Source organism: Choloepus didactylus, chromosome 2 (genome assembly GCF_015220235.1).
Source record: "Choloepus didactylus isolate mChoDid1 chromosome 2, mChoDid1.pri, whole genome shotgun sequence".
Taxonomy (NCBI): Eukaryota; Metazoa; Chordata; class Mammalia; order Pilosa; family Megalonychidae; genus Choloepus; species Choloepus didactylus.
The window spans coordinates 153,589,892-153,609,407 of NC_051308.1; the positions used below are offsets into that span (position 1 = coordinate 153,589,892).

General features: G+C 37.8%; 1 protein-coding gene across 2 annotated transcripts in view; it reads left to right on the forward strand.

The window, feature by feature from the left end:
• Window positions 1–18,238, forward strand: part of LOC119527059 (guanylate-binding protein 6-like) — a 39,889-nt gene extending 21,651 nt beyond the window's left edge. For both annotated transcript variants that reach the window (XM_037826693.1, XM_037826694.1), the window contains exons 7-11: window positions 274–554; window positions 1,238–1,450; window positions 14,085–14,187; window positions 14,524–14,717; window positions 16,225–18,238. In XM_037826693.1, coding sequence (XP_037682621.1) covers window positions 274–554; window positions 1,238–1,450; window positions 14,085–14,187; window positions 14,524–14,717; window positions 16,225–16,446 — 1,013 coding nt within the window. In that variant the 3' untranslated portion in view covers window positions 16,447–18,238. The remainder of the gene's footprint in view (window positions 1–273; window positions 555–1,237; window positions 1,451–14,084; window positions 14,188–14,523; window positions 14,718–16,224) is intronic.
• The last annotated feature ends 1,278 nt before the right edge of the window (window positions 18,239–19,516 follow it).

A 19,516-nucleotide genomic window follows, 5' to 3' on the forward strand; every position in this document is an offset into this window, starting at 1 on the left:
TTAATTTGTGTTAATATGAAATAAGCTTTCCCGACACCCCCAGTTAACATCAGATGAGAGTAGTTATTTAAATTTTTTCTTATTTTTTTAAGATACAGGAAAATGAAAGTGATAATAAAAAATGAAGGTGATAGTAGAAATATGTAGGGTGTGTGTGTGCGTGTGTGTGTGTGTGTGTGTGTCTGCATGTGGTTTTAGAATCTTAATCTCAGAATGTTTGATTTTTGTGAGTGAGAACCTGATATTTATCTCCTAAATTTCCTGCCTCATCAGGGCTGGGCACTCTGGTGGTGACCTACGTGGATGCGATCAACAGTGGAGCGGTGCCTTGTTTGGAGAACGCAGTGACAACGCTGGCCCAGCGTGAGAACTCGGCGGCCGTGCAGAAGGCAGCCGACCACTACAAGGAGCAGATGACCCAGAGAGTGTGGTTCCCCACAGACACGCTCCAGGCACTGCTGGATGTCCATGCAGACTGTGAGAGGGAAGCTGTGGCAGTCTTTATGGAGCACTCCTTCAAGGACGAAAACCAGGAGTTCCAGAAGAAACTCATGGTACTTTTCCTTAGCATTTATTCTTTCTGATATGTACCCTTCTGGAACAATGCATAACATCCACATAATTGACCCCATGGCTCATCTTCAGGTTAAAATAGTCTGGATACTCAGGAGAAAGAGAATTCTAGAGGACAGTACTTCCCTCTTTTTTAAACCAAAGCTTAGGAAATTTATTCAGAATCTGTCAAATCCCAGAAGCAAAATCAGCACTGATTCCTCCTTAAATGAATACTGGCATAGTTTCCAAGCCTGAATAGAACTGCCCTGAGTTATTAGTCAGCTGGTCAATCTTCTTGTGCACTCACTCCCATTTCTAGCAACCCAGTTTCCTTGAGAAGAATCTCCTAAGAGGTCATTCTTTATATTTATATTGCTTTTATCTGTAACATGTTATTGAAGATAGATTCACTGAATCCTACAGCTGCTAGAAACTATAGAAATTATTTAATGCAACCCTAACATTTCAAAGATGAGGAACCAGAAGCCCAGCCTAGGGAGGTCAAGAGAGTTTCAGAGTTGGTTGTAAATCAAGTCTGATTTTGGCTTATTGCATGCCCTATTTCGCTAGAATTCTTTCCTCAAAAGTACCAGAGTTAGTTCAACTCTTCTACTACATTCTTTGAGATTTGACTCCCCCAGTTCCTGTCTCCTGGTGATTTGCCTCTACATTTCCCTTGTAGGAAATCATAAAGAATAAGAAGGAAGATTTTATACTGCATAATGAGAAGGCATCTGTTGATTACTGCCAGGCTATACTGAATCGCCTTTCAGAGGCTCTGATGGAAAATATTGCAGCAGGAACTTTCAATGTCCCTGGAGGCCACAAACTCTACCTAGAAGCGAAGAAAAGGATTGAACGGCAATATTGGCAAGTTTCCAGGAAAGGAGGAAAGGTGAGGAATAAGGGGAGCGTGGGGAAGGCGACAGAGCCGAGTCAAGGGGGTCCCCTGAAAATCTAAGAACAGCAACAATTGTGGAGAATGGGGAATAAGAGAGCATTGGACTATCATGACACCTTTAGCTTTTAATGTCCGGTATTTGCTATTTATCCCTTAGGAGAGTAGAAATGTTCACTACCAAAGAAAGAGCATGGATATCAGAAACTTTAAAGGGAAAGAACAGAAATTGTTTATTCCTTCTTCAAATTACTGGGCAGGCATTGTACCATGTGCTAAGGATTTTCAAGTTAAAGTGAGAGTCTCTGCATGCAAGGCTTATCAAAAGTGAGAGTGAGTCAAAGAAATAGAAAATTGTGCACAGAACTATAATGCTATGAATCTGTGATCCTGGATTACACTGGTGGCAGTAATAATACTAACAGTACTACTACTAATAATAATAAAATGGGTATACTGAATGCTTTTTGCCTATATGATAGGCATAGTATTATGTTCTTTCCCTAAATGCTTTAATTTAATTCTCTAAATAATATTACAAAGCATTTCTCCTTATTACCCACATTTTGCAGATGTGAACTGAGAGGCGCAGGCAGGTTACTTAACTTGCCTAAGGTTACGTATCCAGGCAGTGGAAGAGGAGAACAGAAGTTCAGATTAGAGGCAGCATTTCACATTGAAAAGATGGTCTAGAACCCTTCCAAGAAGAGGAATGTGATGTAGATTTTAAAGCATTTGTTTCGGTTTGCTTAAAGCTGCCACTTTAATACACTGGTGGCAATATACCAGATATGGTTGCCTTTTTCAATGGTGTTTCATTAGGTTACAAATTTACAGTTCTGAGTCCAGGAAAATGTCCAAATGAAGGCATCAAGAGGAAGATAACCTTCTCTGAGGAAAGACTGCGGGCACCCAGCGTTCCTTTGTCACATGGGAAGACACATAGCAACATCTTGGTCCTTCTCTCCTGGTTCTGGTTTCAATGGCTATCTCCAAATATCTCTGGGTGTTTCTCTTTCTCTGCCCCCTCTCTTTGTGTTTCTACCTTTTATCCTCTTGTAAAGGGCTCCAGTAACAGACTTAGACCCACCTTGAATTGGGTGGGTAACATCCCAATTGAAACAACCTAATCAAAAGTTCCCACCTACATTAGGTATGTGCCCACAAGAATGGATTAAAAGAACATGGCAATTTCTGGGGTACATAACAGTTTCAAACCAGCACAATATTTAAAAGTTATCCAGTTTGAGATGTTATCTGAAGGAAAAAGACCCAGGTAGATGTGCAAAAATTAAAAAAAAAATCATAGTTTGTGTGCTTATAGAACTGCACATAATTCTGAGTTTTGAACCTAAGGTGTATGATATGAAGAAGTGCTGGGAGACAGATAAGAAGGAGATATAAGATGGTGGAGATATGGAGGTTCTCTGGTCACAATAAGCAGCTTGGACACTTTGTAGGGAACTACTGGAGTGTTTTTGTTTTGTTTTGCTTTGTCTGAGAGGTTATACATTTACAGAAAAATCATGCAGAAAGTATAGAGCTCACATATACCTCACCTCATGCACACAGTTTTCCCTATTAACATTTTGCATTAGTGGTATCTTTGTTACAACTAATGAAACATTATTGTAACTGTGCTATTAACTATACTCCATAGATTACATTAGTGTTCACTGTATGTGTTGTACAAGCCTATGTTTTTCTAAAAACATTTATTCTAGTAATATTTATATACTCTAAAATTTCCCCTTTTAACCACATTCAAATATCTAATTCAGTGGTGTTAATTACATTCACATTTTTGTGCTACTATCACCACTGTCCATTACCAAAACTTTTCTGTCACCCAAAACAGAACTCTATATTAATTGAAGAAACTCCCCATTTCTTAACTCCAATGTGGCCCCTGATACCCTCTATTTTAGTTTCTGACTATAGAATTTACTTATTCTAATTATTTCATATTAGTGACATCAAATTGTGAAGTATTTGTACTTTTGTGTGTGGTTTATTTGAATCAATGTGATGCCTTCAAGGATTTGATTTCCATGTGTCATATGTGTCAGAACTTCATTGTACAGCTGAATAAATATTCCACTGTATATGTTTATATACCACATTTTGTTTATCCATTCATCTGTGGATGGACACTTGGATTGCCTCCATATCTTGGTAATTGTGAATAATGCCGCTATGAACACCAGTGTGAAAATATGTTTGAGTCCCTGCTTTCAATTCCTTTGGGCATACCCTAGAAGTGACATTACTGGGTCATATGGTAATTTTATACTTAACTTTCTGATGAACCACCGCACTTTTCCACAGTGGTTGCACCATTTTGCATTCCCACCAGCAATGAATGTGGGTTCCTGTTTCTCCACATCCTTCTATTCCTAGTTTTCTAAGTGTTTTTATCAAGAAAAGGTGCTGGATTTTGTGAAATGTGTTTTTGCATCTATTGAGATGATCATGTATTCCTTTTTCCTTGTCCTATTAATATGGAGTATCACAATAATTGATTTCCTTATTAAACCATTCTTATATATGTGGGATAAATTCTCCTTACTTATGGTGTATAATTTTTTAATATGCTATTGGATTCAGTTTGCTCATATTTTTAGAGGATTTGTGCATCGATATTCAGAAGGGGTATCTTTTAGTTTCCTAGGCTGCTGAAGCAAATATAATGAAATGGTTCAGCTTAAGCAATGGGAATTTATTAGCTTACAGTTTGAGGCTGGGAAAATGTCCAAATCAAAGTATCATCAAGGCGATGATTTCTTTCTGACTGGCATTCTTGGGCTGGCTGCCAGCGATCCTAGCTCCTCTGTCACATGGCAAGGAACATGGTGGCGTCTTCTGGTCTCTCCCTTCTCTCTGGGTTTCATTGATTTCAGTTTCTTAGTTCCATGGTTTTCTCTTTTTCTCTCTTGTATTCATTGCATTTATAAAGGACTCCAGTAATAGGATTAAGACCCATCCTGAATGAGGTGGGTCATGCCTTAACTGAGGTAGCCCCATCAAAAGGTTCTATTTACAGTGTGTTTTCACCCACAGAAGTGGATTAGCTAAAACTATGTTTTTCTGAAGTATATACAGCTTCAAACCACCACATATATTGTTCTACAAGTTTTTTTTCTTGTGATATCTTTATCTGACTTTAGTATTAGGGTGATGCTGGCTTCATATAATTAACTAGGAAGTATTCCCTTTTCTTCAATTTTTGGATGAGTTTGAGCAAGTTTGGTGTTAATTCTTGGAATATTTGGTAGAATTCACCAGTGAAGCCATCTGGTCTTAGACATTTCCTTATGAGGTGGTTTAGGTTGCAGGTTCTGTTTCTTTATTTGTTATTGGTCTGTTGAGATCTTCTGTTTCCTTTCAGGTCTCTTTAGGGAATTTGTGTGTTTCTAGTAATTTGTTCTTTTTATCTAGGTTGTCTAATTTGTTGGTGTACAATTATTCTGTAATACTTTTATTTTTGTAAGGTCAATAGCAATGTCTCCTCTTTTATTTCTGATTTTTGTTTTTCTCCCTCCTCTCATTTTTCATTGTAATTCTAGCTTAAATTTTGTCAATTTTATTGGTCTATTCAAATAATTGACTTTTGGTTTCATTGATATTTCTTTTCTTTTTCTGTTCTTTATTTCACTTATCGCTAATCTTTATTGTTTCTTTTTCTGCTCACTTTCGGTGTAGTTCATTGTTTTTCCAGTTCCTGCAGCTAAAGGTTAGTTTATTCATTTGAGATTTTTTTTCTGTTTCTTTATTGGAGAAGTTGTGGGTTTTCAGAACAATCATGCATGAAATACAGGATTCCCATATACCACACTATTATTAACACCTTGCATTGGTGTAGAATAATTTGATACAATTGATGGTATCACATTTTTATAATTGTACTATTAGCTATAATCCATGGTTTAACTTAGGGGTCACTGTTTGTGTAGTGTAGTTCCACAGATTTATTTTTAAATTTTTATTTTGTTACCATATATTCAATCTAGTATTTCCCCTTTTAATCATATTCAGATCTATATATTTCAGTGCTGTTACTTGCATTCACAGTGTTGAGCTACAATCACCACAATCCATTACAGAAACATTTCCATCATTCCAAATGGGAACCCTGTATATTTTAAGCCTTAACTTCCCATTCCCCATCTCCATCCCACCCAGTGGTAGTCTGTATTCTATATTCTGACTCCAAGGGTTTGCTCATTCTAATTATTTCAAATCAGTGAGATCATACAATATTTCTCCCATGAGATCATACAATATTTCTCCCAGTGTGTCTGCCTTATTTCACTCAACATGATATCTTCTAAGTTTGTCCATGCTATTGTAAGTATCAGGACTTCATTTTTATGGCTGAATAATAATTCTTTGCATGTATATACAACATTTTATGTATCCATTATCGGTTGCTTCCATCATTTTGGTAATTGTGAAAAATACTGCTATGAACATCAGTGTGCAAATATCTGTTCAAATCCCTGCTTTCAGTTGTTTAGGGTATATACTTAGCTTTCTGAGGAACCGCCAAAATGTCTTCCACAGTGGCTGCACCATTTAAATTGACACCAGAAATAATGAGTGTTCCTATTTTTCTATATCCTCTCCAGCACTTGTTATTTTCTGTTTTGTTAATAGCTGCCTTTCAAATGGGTGGGAAATGTTTTTTTTTCAGTGTGGTTTGATTTGCATTTTCCTGATGGTTAATGATGTTGAGAATCTTTTCATTTGCTTTCTGTTCATTTTTATAAGTTCTTTGGAGAAATGTCTGTTCAAGTCTTTTACCTGCTTTTTAAATTGGGTTGTTTGTCTTTTTGTTGTTAAGTTTAAGGATTCCTTTATATATTCTGGAAATTAAACCTGTATCAAATGTGTGGTTTCAAAATATTTTCTCAGATTGAGTAGGTTGACATTTTAGTTTAATGATAAAGTCCTTTGGTGCACAAAAGTTTTTTTAATTTTGATTAGTTTCCATTTATCTATTTTGTCTTTTGTTGCTTGGGCTTTGGGTGTAAAGTGTAAGAAATCATTGCCAAATACCACATCCTGAATATGCTTCTGTTTCAATTTGCTAAAGCTGCTGAATATACCAGAAAATGGGTTGGCCTTTAACAATTAGGATTTATTAAGTTACAAGTTACAATTCTTAGGCTGTGAAAATTTCCAAATTAAGGTATCAACAAGAGGATACCTTCTCTGAAGAAAGGCTGTTGGCATCTGGGGTTCTTCTGTCACATGGGAAGGCACATGGCAACATATGTTGATCCTTCTCTCCTGGGTTCTGGTTTCAGTGGCTCTTTCTGTTAGCTCCTGTGGGTCCTTCTTGCTTCTCTGGACATATTTCTCTCTCCTCTCTCCAAATGTCTCTGCCTTTTATCCTATCATAATAGACTCCACTAAAGGATTAAGACCTACCTTGAATGGGCTGGGTCACATCTTAATTGAAACAACCTAAGGAAAAGGTCCCACCCACAAGAGGTCTGCACCCACAAGAATGGATTAAAAGAGCATGGTGTTTTCTGGGGTACATAACAGCTCCAAATCAGCACAGCTTCTTTACATTTTCTTCTAGGAGTTTGATAGCTCTGGCTCTTATATTTAGGTCTTTGATCCATCTTGAGTTTATTTTTAAATACAGTGTGAGGTGAGGGTCCTAGTTCTTTTTTTTTTTTTTTTTTTGAAAATGGATATCTAGTTTTCCCAGCACCATTTGTTGAAGAGACTATTCTTTCCCAATAGCAAGGACTTGGCATCCTTGTCAAAAATCAGTTGGCTATAAATGTGAGGGTTGATTTCTGAGCTCTCAGGTTGATTCCACTAGTCTATATGTCTGCCCTTGTGCAAAGACCATGCTGTTTTAATTACTGTGGCTTTGTAATGAGTTTTGAGATTGGGACATGTGAGTCCTCAAACTTTATTCTTCTTTTTCAAGATGCATTAGCTATTTGGGGCCCCTTGCACTTCCATACAAATTTCATGATTAGCTTTTCCACTTCTTCAAAGAATGTTGGAATTTTGATTGGGATTGCACTGTATTTACAAACTGCATTGTGTAGGATTGACATCTTAATGGTATTTAGTCTTCCAATCCATGAACATGGAATATCTTTCCATTTATTTAGGTCTTCTTTTATTTCTTTTAGCATTATTTTGTAGTTTTCTGTGTACAAGTCCTTTACATCCTTGGTTAGATTTATTCCCAAATATTTTATTCTTTTTGTTGCTATTGTGAGTGGAATTTTTTAAAAATTTCTTCTCATGGTTCATTGTTTGTATATATAAACACTAGAGATTTTGGGATTATGACTTTGTACCCCCACCACTTTGCTGAATTCATTTATTAGCTATAGGAGCTTTGTTGTGATTTTTCAGACTATTCTGAATATAGGATCATGTCATCTGCCAATAGAGAAAGTTTTACCTCCTTTCCAATTTGGATACCTTTTATTTCTTTGCATTATCTAATCATCTGGCAAGAACTTCCAGTACAATGTTGAATAACAGTGGTGACAGTGGGCATCTTTCTCTTCTTCCTGATGTTAGAGGGAAAGTTTCAGTCTTTCACCATTAAGTAGGATGTTAAATATGGTCTTTTCATATAGGCCTTTTATTACGTTGAGGAAATGTCCTTGTATTTCTAGTGTTCTAAGTGTTTTTATCAAGAAGGGATGCTGGGTTTTGTCAAATGCCTTTTATGAATCAATTGAGATGATTTTGTGGTTTTTTTCCTTCATTGTGTTAAGGTGATGTATTTCATTAAGTGATTTTCTTACGTTGAATCAACCTTGCATACAAGGGATAAATTCCACTTGGTTGTGGTGTATAATTCTTTTTTATGCTGTTGGGTTTGGTTTGCTAGTGTTTTGTTGAGGATTTTTACATCTGTATTCATATGAGATATCTGTCTGTAGTTTTCTTTTCTTGTGGTATCTTTATATGGCTTTAGTATGAGGATGATGTTGAACTCATTGAATGAATTAGGGAGTGTTCCCTCATCTTCAATTTTTTCAGAGTTTGAGCAGAATTGGAATTAAGTCTTCTTGGAAACTTTGGTAGAATTCCCCTGAGAAGCCATCTGATCCTGGGCTTTTCATTGTTGGAAGGTTTTTGGTTACTGATTCAATCTCATTACTAGTAACTCGTTTGTTAAGATCTTCTGTTTCTTCTTGAATCCATGTAAGTAGTTTGCGTGTTTCTAAGAATTTGTTCATTTCATCTAGGTTATCTAATTTATTGGCATACCTTTTAAAGCCAGCAAGCCTTTGCCACTGTCCACCTCTATATTTCTTCACTCCTTTCATTCTCTCAAGCTGCTTTTGCAATGAGTGCAAAGTCTGGGAGGAAGGGCATGCCAAAAAGGACTTTCCCAAGTCAGTCCTCCCTGCTAAATCAAGGTCAGGGACCCATGAAGAGGGCACAGACCTGCTGTAAAGTGTCCTGGGAGGGATTTAGGAAGGGCACCAAGAGCTTTTTCCTTGGATCCCTTCAATGAGCTCTCCCCCACAGGCCTGAGGTAGCCTAGCCTCTTTAAGTCTCCTCTCCCCACCTGGGGCAGGTTGAAACAGTGGCCATTCTCACAGCCTGGCCCCCAGCAATCCAAGGTCACTAATCAATAGCCATGAATAGCGATTGGCTGTGCCCACACCTGATCTTAGAGAAGAGGCTTTTTATTTTTTTTATTTTTTTTTATTTTTTTTTATTTTTTTTATCTTCATTTTATTGAGATATATTCATATACCACGCAGTCATACAAAACAAATCGTACTTTCGATTGTTCACAGTACCATTACATAGTTGTACATTCATCACCCAAATCAATCCCTGACACCTTCATTAGCACACACACAAGAATAACAAGAATAATAATTAGAGTGAAAAAGAGCAATTGAAGTAAAAAAGAACACTGGGTACCTTTGTCTGTTTGTTTCCTTCCCCTATTTTTCTACTCATCCATCCATAAACTAGACAAAGTGGAGTGTGGTCCTTATGGCTTTCCCAATCCCATTGTCACCCCTCATAAGCTACATTTTTATACAACTGTCTTCGAGATTCATGGGTTCTGGGTTGTAGTTTGATAGTTTCAGGTATCCACCACCAGCTACCCCAGTTCTTTAGAACCTAAAAAGGGTTGTCTAAAGTGTGCGTAAGAGTGCCCACCAGAGTGACCTCTCGGCTCCTTTTGGAATCTCTCTGCCACTGAAGCTTATTTCATTTCCTTTCACATCCCCCTTTGGTCAAGAAGATGTTCTCCGTCCCACGATGCCGGGTCTACATTCCTCCCCGGGAGTCATATTCCACGTTGCCAGGGAGATTCACTCCCCTGGGTGTCTGATCCCACGTAGGGGGGAGGGCAGTGATTTCACCTTTCAAGTTGGCTTAGCTAGAGAGACAGGGAGAAGAGGCTTTTTATATTCCTTTATGTCAGTATGCCAAAAGAGTGAGGGGTGGTGCTGGGAGCCACTGTGCAGAGAAAGCAATTTGGTATTCAGCCTCTTCCTCCTGCTCTTCTCTAGAAGCTGTACAGTGTTCTTCTGGCCTCCAGAGTTTCAAAACCATTGTTTCAGACAGTTTCTGGTGGAGGACTGAGTCCCAGAAATCCCTACCCTGCCGTCTTCCCATAATCCTTCCTTTCTTCTTTTTAACATAAGCATTTAGAACTATAAGTCTCCACATGAGCAGTGCCTTTGTTGCATGCGTAAGTTTTTGTGTGTTGTTTTTGTTTTTATTTCTCTGAAGATGTTTCCTAATTTACCTTATGATTTCTTCTTTTATCTATTGTTTGTTTATGTGTGTATTGTTTAATTTGCATATATTCATGATTTTTCCTTTTCTCCCTCTGTTATTAATTTCTGCTCTCATTCCATTGTCACTGGAAAAGATACTTTGTATAATTTCCATCTTTTAATGTTCGTCAAACTCTTTTTGTGTCCTAACATATTTTCTATCCTGGAGAATGATCCATCTGTACTTGAGAAGAATGTGTAGTCTGCTGTTGATGCATGAACTCTTCTATACATGTCTATTAGGTCTAGCTTGTTCATAGTATTGTTCAAGCCCTCTATTTCCTTATTGAAGTTCTGGATAGATATTCTATACATTACTGAATGTGGTGTACTGAAGTCTCCTATTAATGTAGAAGCTGTCAATGTTTGCTTCATATATTTTGGGGACTTTGTTGTTAGGGGCATTGTTCTGGTTTGCTAATGCTGCCTTTATGCAAAATACCAAAAATGGATTGGCTTTTATAAAGGGGGTTTATATGGTTACACAGTTACAGTCTTAAGGCCATAAAGTGTCCAAGGTAAGACATCAACAATAGAGTAACTTCACTGAAGGATGGCCATTGGCATCTGGAGAACCTCTGTTAGGAAGGCACATGGATTACATCTGCTTGCTCCCAAGTTGCATTTCAAAATGGCTTTCTCTCAGGACGTTTCTTTTTAGACATCTGGGGGGTGTTCTCTTAGTTTCTCTCAGGTAAATTCTGGACTAGCAACAGTCTACTTTCAATGGCCATCTTCAAAATGTCTGTCTCAGCTGCAGCTGCTCCAAAATGTTACTCTTAGCTGCTCTCCAAAATGTCACTCTCAGTTGCTCTGAGGTCCTTCTGTCTGTGAACTCCTTCATAGGACTCCAGTGATCCAATTAACACCCACCCTGAATGGGCAGGGTAACACTTCCATGAAAATTATCCAATCAAATGTTCACTCACAGTTGATTAAGTCACATTTCTTAGAAACACTCAATCAAAGGATTCCAATCTAATCAACACTAATACATCTGTCCCCACAAGATTGCATTACAGAATATAGCTTTTTCTGGGGGACACAATATATACAAACCAACACAGGCATATATATTTATAATCATTATATCTTCTTGATATATTGACCCTTTTATCAATAATGTATTTTCCTTCTTTCCCCCTTTTAACAATGTTTAACTTAAAATCTAATTTGCATTATATTTGTTTAGCCATCCTTGCTCTCTTTTGTGACTATTTGCTTGGGATATTTTTTCCATCTTTTCACTTTAAACCTATTTGCCTTTAAATTTAAGGTGAGACTCTTGTAAACAGCATATAGCTGGATCATGCCCTATTATCCATTCTCCTTTTGACTGGAGAGTTTAACCCATTTACATTAAAAGTAACTACTGATAATTCAGGACTTATTTCTGCCATTTTTCTGTTGGGTTTTTGTTAGTCTTATTACAGTTTTGTCCCTCAATTCTTTCAATACTACCTATCAATGTATTTAGTTAATCTTTTGTAGTGAGCCCTTTAGAATCTCTTCTAGTTTCCTCATGTGCATATATTTCAGTATTTTCCTTTTTATTCCCAAAGGGCTTAAACGTAACATCCTAAGTCTATAACAATCTTATTGCACTTGATACCAACTTAACTTCAATAACATACACAAGCTATGTTGCTATACACCTCCATTCACCAAAACTTATGTAATTCTTGTTACAAATGACATCTTTATACATCATGTGTCCAAAACCACAGATTTATCACTAATTCTTATGTATTTGGATTTTAGATACTGCAGGAACTAAAAATTTGAGTTACAAACCAAAACTACAATAATATTGGCGTATATATTTACCCATGTAGTTACCTTTACTTGAAATCTTTAGTTCTTCATGCAGCTTTGATGTATTGCTTAGTGTTTTTTCCTTTCAACCTGACTAAACTCCCTTTGGCATTTCAGGTAAGGACAGTCTTGTGGCATTGAATCTCCTCAGTTATTGTTTATCTGGAAATGTCTGAATCTCTCTTTCATTTTTGAATGGCAGTTTTGCCAGATATGGAATTTTTGTTTGGCATTTTTATTTCTTTCACCACTTTAAATATGTCATCCCATTGCCTTCTTGCCTCCATAGTATCTGAAGAGAAATTGACACTTAATCTTACTGAGGCTCCCTTGTGCCTCTTTTTTGCAATGTTCAGGATTCTCTTTTTCTTTAGCATTCACCAGTTGGATTATTGTGTGTCTTGGTATGGTTCTGTTCATCCTGTTTGGAGTTTGTTGGACATCTTGGATGTGTATATTCATATCTTTTGTTTAATTTGAGAATTTTTCAGTCATTATTTCTCTGAATTTTCTCTCTGTCCTTTTCTTCTCCTTCTGAGACTTCTCTTCTGCATATATTACTACACTTTATGGTGTTCCAAAAGTTTTAGGCTCTGTTCCCTTTTTTTCATTCTTGTTGTTGTCTGCTCCTTGGACTGCATAATTTCTATGGTCTTATCTTCAAGCTGACTGACTCTTTCTTCTGCCAGTTATCATCTGCTGTTGATCTTCTCTAGGGAATTTTTAAAATTTCAGTTACTGTGGTTTTCATCTCCAGTATTTCTGACTGTTTCCATTTTATGATTTCTACCTCTTTATTAAAAGTCTCTTTTTGTTTATCTATTATTTCCTCTGACTTCCTTAAGTTATTTGTCCATGTTCACCTTTAGCTTTTTGAGCCTATTTAAGACAATTATTTAAAAGTTTTTGTCTGCCTTGTTCAAAATATGATCTTCCTCATTGACTGTTCCTAATTCTTTCTGTTGCTCCTTTGCCTGGGCCATTGTTTCCTGTTTCCTCGCTTGCCTAGTAATCTTGTGTTGAACACTGGACATTTAATATTTTAATGTGTTATCTCTGCAATTTAATCTCTGAGTGGCTATTCCTTAAACTTATATCCAGCTATTGTTATGACAGAGATATCTTTGAATGCAGGAGCTAAAAGCACCCCTCCCTCCAAAAGGGAGAGAAACACATTTCCCAGTCTTTGCAGATTATCCTGTCTAACTGCCTTCCTTTTGTACTTGGGCTGCATAATAATGCATCTAAGGAACAGCTTGAGGCAAAATCACAGGGCCCTGCCAGGCCTTTTCTGCATGTGCATCATGTCCTGGACTTGAAAGCATCACCCTGGAAATTTCCTATCCACTCAGATCCAAATTACCTTCTCCAGCAAATAGTGTTTCTTCCCTGATCCTGGGTACCACACTAGATGTCTCCAAACCCCCAATCCTTTGCTCCAGATTCCTGAGACTTGATCACTATCCTGCAATGCTCCTGTACCCCAAAAGCCACCTCCACATGCAGGACAATGTCTGGGATGGCAAGCCTGTGACAAGTGTCCTGATTCATTCCTTCAGGCTTCTACTAGAAGATTGGCACAGATAGACATGCATCCAGTTTGTCCATAAGAGTTACTCTGCTCCCTCTGGAAGTGGGATCAGGGATCTGCACTGGGCATGCCTACTGCCTCCCCACCAAGCTTTGAAGAGGGTGAGGGAAAGGCCCACAAAGGTGCCGTTAGAGTTTCCTATTATTTTTAGGTTGCCTTTTTCTTGATTCAGTACTTGCCCAGTTACTGCATACCTTTAACTGTTTTCCAGAGCTCTAACAAAGATCATCATGCTAGTTTTTGCTTGTTACTCAAAATTTATGTTGTTTGACAGAACCCAGGACATCTCACTTTGCCATCTTGGTCTGCCCCTTCTCAATAGTGTGCTTTATGCAGGATGCAAAAGTGACAGGGACAGACTTCATTGTGCATAACTAATCTCTTCAGTATTAATCTAAATTCTTTGCTCTTGTTTTGTTCCCAGGCTAATGAAGTCCTCCAGAACTTCCTGCAGTCACAGGCAGCAATAGAGAACTCGATCCTGCAGTCAGATAAAGCCCTCACCAAGGGAGAAAGGGCAATAGCAGGTACAGGTTCAGAGCTCAGCTCACAGCAGGGCAGGGAGGTTCCTACATTTCCTCTGACAGATGTAAGACAAAGGGCTTCCTGGAACAAGTAGCTTCTTCTGTGGAACACATATGCTGCTGAAATACTCTGAAAATAGTGAGGGATTTTAGTTTGTATGTCCAACCAGCCAGACAGACCTTTCCCACCACATTCTAAAACCTGCTCTTGATGGTGTGATCACTGGAAGACTTGAGAGATTTCTCACTTTCCCTTCAAAATTTTGTTTGGTTTCTGATCAGGGCAATGCTCAGGTCTGACCTGTCATTTTCTTCTCTTTCAAAACTTTCATGGGGTAGTGGAGCGGGCCAAAAAGGAGGCAGCTGAAAAGGAAGAGGAGCTACTAAGACAGAAACAGAAGGAGCAGCAACAACAGATGGAGGCTCAAGAGAGGAGCCTCAAGGAAAACATAGCCCAACTAAAATACAAGTTGGAGAGGGAAAGAGACAACAGTTTGAGAGAGATGGAAAGGCTGCTGGATCATAAGTTGAAGGTAAGTCTGGCAGGGGCCTATGTAGTTCCTGAGCATCATTGTCTTGGTAACTTAGAAAGGGATGGATGAAGATTAAAGCAAAATCATAAAGAGACCACCATGTCCATTTACTATATTTGATTCACTAAAAACAAATCTTTCTGATTTTTAAAGAAACCCTTTGTTCTCTTCCACACTGAGGCTCTGGGGAGTCCAAGATGACTTTGGCCACCTCCAAGTCCTTGGAGAATATAAGCAACCTCTCCAAGATTTGAGCTGATTCTTAGGTGGGATTATAGGGTGATCTCATGGAAAGAAATTAAAAAGAGTTCCTTCTATATAAAGTAGATATTCCAACCAGATGAGTTTAATGTAGGCAGCAATTTATTGTTTTACCAAAGTCACAACCAATTATCAGGCACACTCAAAGTGCTTATATTCAATTTCTTGATCAGCTTAGAAGTTCCCATTATTTCTAAGATATGTTAGTCAGGCATTCCAAATGGGATTAAGAATTCATGAAATCAGACCAATGGCTCCTTCCCAACTGGCATTGTTTGGTTGGAACACATTATAGCATTTGTCCGCATGCCTGGCTTAGTACTCCAGCAAAACCCTAATGGTGGGTGAATATTAGTAAGGTTGTAAATGATGCTTTATCTAACAGTCCACAGCCAAGCCAAAAGATGGTCCCTGTATGAAATATTAATCACTCATGATCTGATATGAGAAACCACTTTTATGAATAAATTAGAGACAATTTGTCAAAATTCTTAAATATATAAAGCCTGATTCTTTTTTTTTTAAATTCAGTTTTATTGAAATATATTCACATACCATACAATCATCCATGGTATACAATCAGCTGTTCACAGTACGATCATATAGTTATATGTTCATCACCACAATCTATTTCTGAACATTTTCCTTGTATCAGAAAGAATCAGAATAAGAATAAAAAATAAAAGTGAAAAAAGAACACCCAAACATCCCCCCCATCCCACCCTATTTGTCATTTAGTTTTTATCCTCATTTTTCTACTCATCCATCCATCCACTAGATAAAGGGAGTGTGATCCACAAGGTTTTCACAATCACATTGTCACCCCTTGTAATCTACATTATTATATAATCGTCTTTAGGAGTCCAGACTACTGGGTTGGAGTTTGGTAGTTTCAGGTATTTACTTCTATCTATTCCAATACATTAAAACCTAAGAGGTGTTATCTGTATAGTGCATAAGAATGTCCACCAGAGTGACCTCTTGACTCCATTTGAAATCTCTCAGCCACTGAAGAGATTCATTTCATTTTGCATCACCCTTTTGGTCAAGAAGATATTCTCAATCCCATGATTCTGGGTCCAGATTCATCCCTGGGAGTCATATCCTGCATTGCCAGGGAGATTTACACCCCTGGGAGTCAGGTCCCACATAGAGGGGAGGGCAGTGAGTTCACCTGCTGAGTTGTAAAGCCTGATTTTTGATACAATGGAGATTTTAAAAAATTTCTTCCTCTGCCCCTTTTTAGATGCAAAAAGATATGCTTACTGAAGGATTTAGGAAGACATCTGAGAAGATGAATGCAGAGATAATTCATCTGAGAAAGGAAATTGAGGCTACCAGAAATGATAAAACTCCCTGGATTTCCAGGACCCTGGACAGACTTGCCATTGAAGCAACTTCAATCCTCTCTGTTCCTGCTAAAGTAGTTGGTCTCGGTCTGAAAGGCCTGAGCTCACTATTTAAATAGAATTATCTTCTCTTTTGAGGAAAGTATAGAATGTAGATATATGCTCTGACCTATTCTTAGTGTGTTTTTCACTTTTATTCAGCAGTTTTAAACATAAAAGTGCCTACTGGGGAGATCAGTGCCAGGCATACAGTAGATAGACTAAATGTTAAACTTTATTGTTTAGTTTAAAGGGAAAAATAAATGACCGTTTAGAACCAGGCTTGTCAAACTCCAGTCTATGGGCCAGATCTGGCCTAATGCATGTTTTTGTAGATAGTTTTATTGAAACATAGCCATGCTCATTTGTTTATGGCTGTTTTCATACCGCTGCAGCAGAGTTGAGTAGTTACAAAAACACACTGTATGTCCCTCAAAGTTCAAAATGTTTTATTTCTAGCTCTTGAGAGAAAAGGTTTACCACCCCTTGGTTTAGTAGTTAGAATGGAGAAAGAGATCAAATTTGCAATAGAAGTGAAAAAAAAAGATCTTGGAGTGAATTTTTCAAGAAGGCTATTGAAAGTCACAAAAGAAGAATTATACAGAATACACATATTCAGCTCAATTCTCCCTAAATTCATCTATAAATTTAATCTATTCTGAGATGTAAAGATGTTTTAATGGAGGTATGCAGTCTAGCTTCAGAAAAGTTTAAAATGAAGTGCTAAAATATTTTAAAACATTTAGGCTGTTCTGCCTTGATTACCAGTATAATATGGAAGAAGATAATTAAGAAGGACCACATTTGCTCCAAATGAAAACCTGTTATAGAGCTGCAATAATTAGACCATATAGCACTGAGGCATAACAATACAGGCAGAGCAACAAAACAGAGATACAAATAAACTTAAAAAAACTGTTAATCTTAAAGTTTTTTTTCAGGTCAGTATTAAATGATGAACTGTTCAATAAATTGTCTGAGTCAACTGACTAGTCATCTAGAGAAAATAGAGATTAGATTATATATTTTACAACAATGTGAATTTCAGATTGACCATAGACTTAAACATGAAGATTGAAACCATAAAATTGGTATATATCAGATCATTTAAAAAATAATCTTGAATGTGGATGTCCTTTCTAGTGTCACATAAAACACAGAACACATAAATACATACAACAGTGGATAATATGAAATAAATCCTTTATGTCAAAAGGCGGAAGACAAACAGCAATCTGAAAATATATTTACTACTTAAATAATATAAAAAGAGCTAATTTGTCTATATCCAGAAGGAAATCAAAACTCAGTATTTATGAACATATAGTTCATAGAATGTAAATAAAAATATTCAACCTCACTCATAATTAGAGAAATGAAATGAAAACTTTAAGATATAATCTGGCAATTCTCATATTTATGGGATCAATAAAATTGATAGCAAACTGTGTTTAAAAAGTTTGGAAAAAAGTCACTCTCTTATGGTAGCTGTAAGTTGTATAATAAATTGGGAGAAAAAGTCCTAATACTTATTATATTTTAATGGATGTATGCTTTGATCTATCATATTAATTTAGAAAATACACACTTGCAAAATTATATATAAATACCTACATCCATACACACGTATATCTAAGAGGTCCATTGCAGCATTGCTTTTAATGGCAAAAGACAGCAAACTACATATATGGACATTTATGTGGGTTTAGTGATACAAATAACTTTAGTGCATACATATAGTGAAATACCATGTAGCCAGTAAATAAGTTCACAAAGGTGCTTATATATAGTAATATAGAACAATGTTCAAGATATATTGTAAAGTAAAAAAAAAAAAAAAATGAAGTGCCAAAGAGTGTGTATAGTGTGATTTCTAGGAAAAGGAAAAGGATCCATGAGAAACTAGTAATGTTGTTTCCTTCTGGGGGGAGCTGGGTGGGATCAGGAAAGGGACAGAAATGCACTTTTTGTTATATACTTCATATTTTGAATTTTATAAAGAGAGCTCATATTACTGATTGATAGAGTAAGAAATAAAATGTAAAGTGTAATACTAATAATGATAATAATAAAAGGAGGAGAGATCCAAGATGGTGGATTGGAAGAGACAGAGCAAAATACTTCTGCGTGAAAACCACTAGATAAAAGACAGAAAGTGCTCCAGAATACCAGTTCCAGGGTTGTACTGGCCGGACAAGTTCCACTAGAGCCACGGTGACTGTGCATGTGGTGAAACCGAGAGTCTGCATTCAGAACTGAGTGAATGAGGCTGCTGGGGAAGTGGCAGCTGCACCGTGGTGGGGAGAGACCTGGGGTCAGCGTTTGGAGGTGGGTCGGTTTGGAAACCCCAAAAGCAGCTGTGGATCCAGCAGTAATTGCTGTACAGTTGAGCGTGGTGGGGAGTGCCTTCCACACCCCGGGCACCTGCCTCAGTATCTGGCATGGACAATAGCCTCTTGCACACCCACAGTTAATTGTCCCATAGCTAGGAATGGCCCGCTGCAGCAGGTGGAGGTCCACTGAAGTGGGAAATTACCATGCCCTGTACAGCCATCTTTTCAGTGGGCTGAGAGATGCTCTTTGCAGCACCAGGGCTGAGAGCTCCCCTTGGGGATTCCACTTGCCTGTGATGTTGCACAGTCTTCCTCTGCAGAGACCTGCAGAGTGCACAGCTGAGAGGTGGGGTCCCCCATGGAAGTCCCAAGGGCCCTACATGAATCCCAGGGACTTGTGGTCCCACAGCAGAATCTGAGCTGAAATGTTTGACTCTTGCAATAGCTTTAAAACTCCAAGAATGGCTGGGTGTTCTGGGTCTTAAAGCCATCTTCCTTGCCTAACTGCACAGGGCGCATCCCCCACCCTCAGTGCTGCGGCCCCAACTGCATACAGAAATTTGGTGCACGGAGTGAACCTACACAAGGTTTGGACCCCCACTCACTGCATAGACAAAGTTGGGGAGAACTGGCTTGATGGAAATAGGTGGCTCAGGGATGCCACCTGCTGGTAAGTCAGGAAAAGTGCACTCCACCAAGCTATAGATCAGACAAATTATAGATAATTGCTCAAACAAGACTGCATATCCTAAAAGAACACTATCAAGATGAGCAAATGCCAAGAGGCCAAAAGCACAGAAAATTTTAAAGCATATGA